Source organism: Rhagoletis zephyria, unplaced genomic scaffold (genome assembly GCF_001687245.7).
Source record: "Rhagoletis zephyria isolate East Lansing unplaced genomic scaffold, Rhagoletis_zephyria_1.1 Rzeph_scaffold_00679, whole genome shotgun sequence".
Lineage (NCBI taxonomy): Eukaryota > Metazoa > Arthropoda > Insecta > Diptera > Tephritidae > Rhagoletis > Rhagoletis zephyria.
The window spans coordinates 8,637-17,288 of NW_016157763.1; the positions used below are offsets into that span (position 1 = coordinate 8,637).

Here is an 8,652-nt window from a genome sequence, read left to right on the forward strand (position 1 = left end):
TGGCGCAATAAACAGGTGAAGTAATAAAACAGCTTTCTCGCTTTATTTTCTGACATTCGGCTGCCTTATAGTAAAATTTTAAAGGCCATATTTCAAATAAGGCAGTGTCAAAATCTTTCTTCTCCCTCTAATAACTTCAGCTGGTATAATTACGCCATGATTATTTACCAAGAATTGGGATTCAAGCACAGAAATCAAAAGCTCCTTCCTTGATAAATTATAGTGCTATTGACAAGCGTTTACAAATTGAAATTTCATGTGAAAATTAAAAACTTAAAACTAGATTCTCATAACAGCATAAATTACTTTGTTTCGATCAAATTATTATTGTTATTATTTTTTATTAATTATAATTAAAATCACAATTAATACTTAGCACTAGCTACAAGGCTATCGGCATAAAGGTGTACTTTTAGGCTATATTTGTTTATTTAGTTTTAGTTTTACTAAAAATTTAAAGATGTTCTTAATATTGTTGTCTGAAGGTGTTGCTAGGATAGAATATGGTGATTGGTTTTGAAAAATAGAGGTCCAGGTTTGTTTGGTGATTGTACAGTTAACGAGAATATGTTCTAGTGTTAGAGTATACGAGTTACAAAAGTGGCATACGGGCGGAGGCTCCTGTTTCATGAGGTGTACGTGCGTTAGTTTGGTGTGTCCGAGCCGGAGTCTGGTGAAGCAAGTGTTCATTGTGGTGGTGGTGGTAGTTGGCAGTTGTAAAGCTTTTCTTGTTGGATTTATTAGCTTATAGTTGTGGTTGTATGATATCCATTTGTTCCTTATTGATTCTGTGAACGTTTCAGCGGCTAAGGTGATAACGTGCTTTTTTACGAAGGACGTAAATATTTAGAGTGGGTGCTTAGCTGCTGTTTTTGCGGCTTCATCTGCGTACTCATTCCCGGTTATACCCACGTGTCCAGGTATCCACATCAGTTTAAGTTTTTTGTGTTGTTTAATTAGTGCTGTGCGAATTTGACTTATTTCCTTGTTGTCATTGGTTGCGTTTTTAATCGCTGAGAAAATCGATTTGCTGTCCGTACATACCACAAATTTTCCACGTTTGGAGGTTATGTATTCGAAGCACGTAATAACTGCTTGGACTTCACAGTCAAAAGAGTTAGCATATGAAGGTAGATGTCCATGGGCTAACAGTGAGCCAGATCCTGTGACTAGTGCAAATGTTGCTGCAAATTCGCTTTTTGAACCATCCGTAAACAAGAAGGTCCAATTTTCTTTCTTTAAAGTTGTAGTGGCTTCAGCAAAAATCTTCCTGTACATTTCAGCCGACGTGTTGGTTTTTGAATATATTGTTAAATTTTCAATCAAGGAGCTATCTTTAAACATCCAGGGTGGTGGCATATGGGTTGTATGTCTGCTGTTGGTTGTAATGCAAGTTTTTAGCAGTAGGTTTAGCATATCTGAGAGAGCTGAGTTTACTTTTAAAGGCGTTTTCCTTGCTTTAAGATCCCTAATATCGCTGTGTAATATAGATGATTTATCGCAGAGTAAGAGACCAAGTGAGCGGCTTCTCAGGTATTGTATACGATCCTCTAATGTGTAGAAGCCTCCCTCCGCCAGGATGTTTTCTATTTTTGTCGATTTAAAGGCTCTTAAGCTGAGACGGATAGCTGCGTGGTATGGATATTTCAGTTTGTCAATTGCGGCTTTCGTTGCTTTTCCATATATTTGTAACCCGTAATCAATTCTTGGTATGATAGTTAGTTTTGAAATGTTAATTAGTGTATTTGTGTGTACTAAGCTTTTCCTAGAAGCTAAATATTTAATTATGTTAAGTCTATTCACAAGGTCTTGCTTAATAAAATTACAGTGAGTGCTAAAAGTACACCTTTTATCAAAAATTAAACCTAGTATTTTTAGAGTTTCTACATTTTCGATGTAATAATTATTAATATTTACATTGATTGAGTTGCAGTTTGTTTTTCTACAGGCGCGAAAGTGTTTACATTTTCTGAGGGAAATTATGGCTCCAGATTTTTGAGACCAAGTGTTTATATCGCTTAATACGTTTGTAAATGAACTGGATATAGTCCCACATTCTTTTTTGTTACATAATATATATAAGTCATCTGCGTATAAGCAGTGTTGTACATTTTTGTGTTTTTGTATAATTTGGCTCAGTTCTTCGAAAGCTATTAGAAATAATACCACTGAGAGAGGGGATCCTTGAGGGATACCGTTGTAGAGCGAAAATATTCCCGAATGAATATTGTTCACCCTACAACGTATTTTTCGATTTGATAAAAATGCTTTTACATAGTTGTATATTTTAGTCCCCACTCTCCATTCATAAAGCTTGTTTAGAATCATATGTATGCCAATCTTATGAAACGCTTTTTCAAAGTCTATTGATAAGATTGACAGGTGATTTTTTGTTGATAAATTTTTGCAAATTTAGTGGTCAATATAAAGAAGAGCGTTAGTCGTACTTGAACCACGTTTGAAACCCACTTGGTTAGGAGAAAGCAATTTGTATGTTGACATAAAGCACATAAATCGTTTAGCCACCATTTTCTCTAAGATTTTGCTGAGACATGGTAAAAGAGAAATCGGTCTGTAACTATCAATTAGTAAGGGGTCTTTGCTTGGTTTGCAAATTGGTATTATTGTAGCTATATTAAAATTTTGAGGAATTACTCCCCTATTAAATATCGCATTGTATAGTGAAAGAATCCTATACTTAAAAGCAAGTGGGCACATTTTTATCATTTGATAGTTTATTTTGTCAAAGCCTGGTGTGCTGCCTTTGAAATTGTTGAGGCATGAGTTAAACTCTTGGATGTTAAAGTCATGTTCTAGAAGTTTCGTTTTATTTGTAAGGTGATACGATATATGTTTTAAGAGTGTATTATTTTGTTCATTTCTGAATTGGGAAGGGAAATTAGAGGGGTCTGATTTACGTGAAAATTGGTCTGCAAATGTTTGTAATATTTCCGTAGAGTTGTAAATATGCTGATTATTTATTTTAAGTGTTTGAATGCTATAAGGTTTGTATTTTCCGGTGAGTGTACGTACCTTTTGCCATATATTGGCAGCTGTTACGGAGGGATTCAAGCTTTTAGTGAAAGTTTCGAAGGAAAAGGCTTTTGCCTTTTGTTTTTCTTTATTAAAAAAGGAGTTTTTTTCTTATATTCAATTAAAAGGTCGGTTGTTTTATATTTACAATATTGTTTCCAAGCAGCTTGTTTGCTATCGCGTAATTTTTTTAATTCGGAATTCCACCACGGAACGTTTCGGCAGGTATTTTTTCTGACGGACTTATGTATCGAAACGTTTGCAGATGAGCGAATAATTTTTTGAATTTGGGATCTTTCTACGTTTATATTTGAAGAGGGAGTAAACTGTAGGCCTAAGTTGAGAATTTCATTTTGATATTTTCCCCAGTTTGCTCTTTTGCAGTTGAATTTGACTGGTAGTGATCTAATTTGCTGACTATTGTTTGAAAAATTAAGTGATGTAGTTATTGGGTAGTGATCGCTGTTATGTAAATCTTCTAAGACAGTCCAGTTTGCTATAGGTAAGAATTGTGATGAGCAAAGTGTTAGGTCTATGTGGGTGAATGTTCCATGTGTGGAGAAGTGGGTGGGTTTTCCATTGTTAAGAACTGCTAAATTGGAGCTTAAAATGAAGTCCTCAATTATTTGGCCGCGAGTGTTACATTTATTCGAGCCCCAAATTGGGCTCCAACCATTAAAATCACCCAGCATTATTATTGGAGTACTAATATTGTTTATCAAATTAAGAAGATCTGAACAGTTAATATGTTCATCAGGTGGTATATACAAGGTGGCGCAAAAGTAACCTTGCGATGTTTTTTGGCTGTAATTTAAAAAAAAAATGAAAAACTTTGATTCTTCTTGTGGATTATTTTTATTTGGTCTTTTAATTTTTTTTACATCAAGTCGAGAATATGATGTCATGTAAATGGCCGCCGCCACAGTTGATTGCCATTTGAGCCCTTTTTATGGCATTTTCCATCACTTTGGCCAAAACTTCCGGCGATAGGTCCTCACATTCTTGACGGATATTGTCTTTAAGAGCTGCAAGAGTCTGAGGCTTGTGACATAAACCCGCGACTTCAAAAAGCCCCACAAAAAGAAGTCTGGAGCGGTCAAATCAGGCGATCTTGCTGGCCAGTGCAAATCGCCAAAACGGGAGATTAGGCGCCCGGGAAATGCATCCTTCAGCATATCGGTTGTGGCACGTGCAGTGTGTGCCGTTGCACCGTCCTGTTGGAACCACATGTTTTCCAATCCCAATTCATCAAGTTGCGGCAAAAAGAACTCGTTGATCATTGCTCTGTAGCGCTCACCATTCACAGTAACCGTTTGGCCCGCGACGTCTTCGAAGAAAAAAGGTCCGATGACTCCTCCAGCGAAAACAGCACACCATACAGTGACTTTGAGCGGGTGTAATGGCTCTTCGTGGGTTACACGCGGATTTTCAGTGCCCCAGAAGCGTAAATTTTGCTTATTTACGTACCCGCTAAGATGGAAATGGGCCTCATCACTCATGATTATTTTTGATGAAAAATCATCTTCCTCTTGGTGGTGATTAAGGATGGCTTGTAGCGTAACATTGTTTATTAACGTGTATTTCGCATGTGTTTACTACACAAATGTCAAAACAGAACTGACATTAGGGGCCAATCGCAAAATTTATAGCATTTTCTGATAGGAGGATTACTTTAGCGCCACCCTGTATATGCAAAAAATTTTAATTGGAAATGGTGCACTAATTTCTAGCGCAATAGCTTGTAAGTTAGTTTGAACACTGATTAGTTTGTGTGGTATGTTTTTGTTAACAAGAATACCAGCTCCTTGCTTAGATGTAATATTATTTGGGTGGTTTACGAAGTGACCTGAGAATTGTTTAGGCGTGTGTGGGTTAGCGTTATATTTTAAGTGTGTTTCCTGTAAACAAATTATGTGTGCTTGATAGGTTTTAGAAAGCATCTCAATTTCAGTGTAATTATTTAGATACCCTTTAATATTCCACTGGAGAATGTTAAGGACCATTGGACCATGGAAGATTGAAGGTTGCTGTTGCTTTTGCTGTGGTTTTGTGTAAGGTGTTTCTCGGCGATTGTGCGAGAGGTTAGAGTTTGACTTTGAGCAGTTTCAGAGGGTTGTCGCTGTGGGTTAATTGAGTTACTATTGATGTTGATGCTTAGGTTATGTTTTTGTGGATGATACTTTTCAGAGGTTGCGAGAGTGTTTGGAACGTGTACTTGGGTAGTTGGACAAGCTTGTTGTTTTATTATATTAGATATGGTGTTGTTGTTTGATAAAGTGGCGTGACTTTCTTCTTTGTTTTCTTGGTTTTTGTTGCTATTTATGAGTATTGTAGAGTAAGGTTGAGTATTGGGAACTATTGGATTTTGTTGTCGATATGTACGTCTGGCTTCGAATATGGTAAATTTTTTCATGGTTTTTATTTTCAGAATTTCTTTATGCTGAATGTATTTTGGGCAGTTACGGAAAGTGGAGGGGTGGGGTGCGAAACAATTAGCGCACATTTCGCGTGTGCAGGTGCTTGGGTCATGTGGGGGTAAATTACAGTTTGGACAAATCGGTGTATTTTTGCAATGATTAATTGTATGTCCCAAAAGCTGGCAATTCCTGCAGCGCATTTGGTTGGGGTAATATATCTGCACTTTGAGTTTGTACCATGCAACATCAATAGCTTGAGGTGTTTGATATAAATTGAATGTCAAAAGTATCAAGCCTGTTGGAATTAATTCGTCACCTTGCCTTTTCGTAAACTTGTATACTTGCGTAACGCCTTGGTCTTTTAAAGAGTCTAGAATTTCTGATTCGGATGTAGTAACTAAATTACGGTCGTATATTGTGCCTTTAGAAGAGTTCAATTTTTCATGCAGGGTAATTGAAACTTGGCAAAGACCGCCGAAATTTTTAGTTTTTACAAATTTATCAGCAACTTTTTCTGTTTTTGTTAGCACAATCATGTTTCCATCGCGCAGAATGCTTATGTCACTTATTTCAGTGCTAATTGAATCTAAAGCCTTTTTCTTTGCAAAAACGCTGAATTTTGATAAAGGCTTATCACTTTCAACTGATTTGATCATGACAAATTTGGGGCAGCACTTATTTTGTGATTTGGTTGGAAGGGATGGAAACATTTCGTTTGTGATGTCGGTGTTAATCTTCCTTTTTTTCTTAGACGTGGATGGAGGACTCCGGCCTAGTTCACTAAACCGGTTCCCTGGGTCGAGCCAGGGCTCATCATTCATGATGAATTATATCCAACTGAATGAATATGTATGTTTCTCACCACTTGAAAAGTATGCAGACAACAAACTGAAGGAAAAAAAAGTTAAGAAAATAAAGCACAAAAGCACAGACTACGAAACGCGAGTGAATTTAAGCAGAGAGCGGTCAAGAGCTGAACTGTTCTGTTTGCTAGTTAGTCGATGACTGTCGATCAAATTACAAGGCGAAATTACTTCATTTCAGCATGATTTGCTTATAAATTACAAATGAGCCGTAAATTACGATAATGTGAACAAGCTTTAATAAAATTAAAAAATTTGTTTTTACCATTTAAATACTGCATGTACAGACATCTGAACCCGCGACCCACACAATTAAAGTCGACATTTCTGCCTACTCGGCTACGGCAGTGAAAAGCTTTTTTGCTTTCATATTTTTTTATATGTGACAATGAAATCAGTCCACCTAATGTTGAAATCGTAGAGCTTTTTACTATTTAAATATTGACAACACAGAAACAGAAACAAATAATTTATCAAGAAAACACAGAAATGGGCGGTTAAAATATGTAGGTATGTACATACATATGTAATTTTATTTGCCACAAAAATTTATTTCATCTCGTCAAGCCTTTCGTCAATAAGTCAAAATAAGTGCAGTATTTTCAGTGAATGCTCCACATAAACGTAATTCTTCGCACTTCACAATTGCTCGTAAAAATTGAGGACCAAAAACCATCCCACCACGTACTCGCAAAACATATTCCTTAAATAATAGCTTGCTATGTAATTCAACATCCAAATTAGGTTCAGTCATATCGGTGTCATTGTTCCCACGAACATATTTGCCAATGATATTTGAACTACTTATGTTGCAGCTATTTTCATTTTTCATAATTTTATGGAAATTTTGCCTTACTTCTGCTAGTGAAATGCTGTCTGGATAATCTAAAATTTGCTCCAAACATTTATATTGATAAAATAGGGTTTCCAACTGGAAATGGAATATGTAAAATAAATTCAAAATATTCAAGTAAGGAAAATGTATAAGGCATCAATCGGAAAAGGTACAGGTTTTTGCATAAAAATAATATCTGCATTGGTACGGAGCGGCTCCAGTTTATAGGAAAAATATGCATTTACATAAATATCCGATGTCTAATAACTACACAGGTCTAAATCAAAAGAAGGCAATAAAATAATTCATACCTCATGGATTGAATATACGCTTTTTACCACGTTTATATTAACTCTCTTTCTTGTGTCTGGTAGTTATTTTGCAAATGATTTTTAGCTAACTTCCCATTGATCTAGAGAGTTGAAATTTTAAGCGTAGGCCATATGGGAAAATCTCTGGCATCGTGTGATTCAAAATGGAAAAACTCGTAAATTTTTAAACTGAACGCACACAAATAAATTAAACATACATCAAGTTGTTTGAAATCCTTTGAGGAAACAATAAATTCTTGTGTGATTCTTCTTCTTCTTATTTGGCGCTGTAACCGCCTAAGCGATTTTGGCCGAGTTCAACAAAGCACGCCAGTCGTTTCTCTTCTGTGCCATTGTGCGTTCAGTTTAAAAATTTACGAGTTTTCCATTTTGAATCACACGATGCCAGAGATTTTCCCATATGGCCTACGCTTAAAATTTCAACTCTCTAGATCAATGGGAAGTTAGCTAAAAATCATTTGCAAAATAACTACCAGACACAAGAAAGAGAGTTAATATAAACGTGGTAAAAAGCGTATATTCAATCCATGAGGTATGAATTATTTTATTGCCTTCTTTTGATTTAGACCTGTGTAGTTATTAGACATCGGATATTTATGTAAATGCATATTTTTCCTATAAACTGGAGCCGCTCCGTACCAATGCAGATATTATTTTTATGCAAAAACCTGTACCTTTTCCGATTGATGCCTTATACATTTTCCTTACTTGAATATTTTGAATTTATTTTACATATTCCATTTCCAGTTGGAAACCCCATTTTATCAATATAAATGTTTGGAGCAAATTTTAGATTATCCAGACAGCATTTCACTAGCAGAAGTAAGGCAAAATTTCCATCAAATTATGAAAAATGAAAATAGCTGTAACATAAGTAGTTCAAATATCATTGGCAAATATGTTCGTGGGAACAATGACACCGATATGACTGAACCTAATTTGGATGTTGAATTACATAGCAAGCTATTATTTAAGGAATATGTTTTGCGAGTACGTGGTGGGATGGTTTTTGGTCCTCAATTTTTACGAGCAATTGTGAAGTGCGAAGAATTACGTTTATGTGGAGCATTCACTGAAAATACTGCACTTATTTTGACTTATTGACGAAAGGCTTGACGAGATGAAATAAATTTTTGTGGCAAATAAAATTACATATGTATGTACATACCTAC

At 35.7% G+C, this 8,652-nt stretch overlaps 1 protein-coding gene across 1 annotated transcript in view; it reads right to left on the reverse strand.

The window, feature by feature from the left end:
- Positions 1-6,805: 6,805 nt before the first annotated feature.
- LOC108361009 (rab3 GTPase-activating protein catalytic subunit-like) overlaps positions 6,806-8,652 on the reverse strand; it is an 82,200-nt gene continuing 80,353 nt past the window's right edge. Inside the window, exon 7 of the mRNA XM_017613543.1 lies at positions 6,806-6,970. Within this exon, the coding sequence (XP_017469032.1) occupies positions 6,888-6,970 (83 nt within the window). The 3' untranslated portion in view covers positions 6,806-6,887. The remainder of the gene's footprint in view (positions 6,971-8,652) is intronic.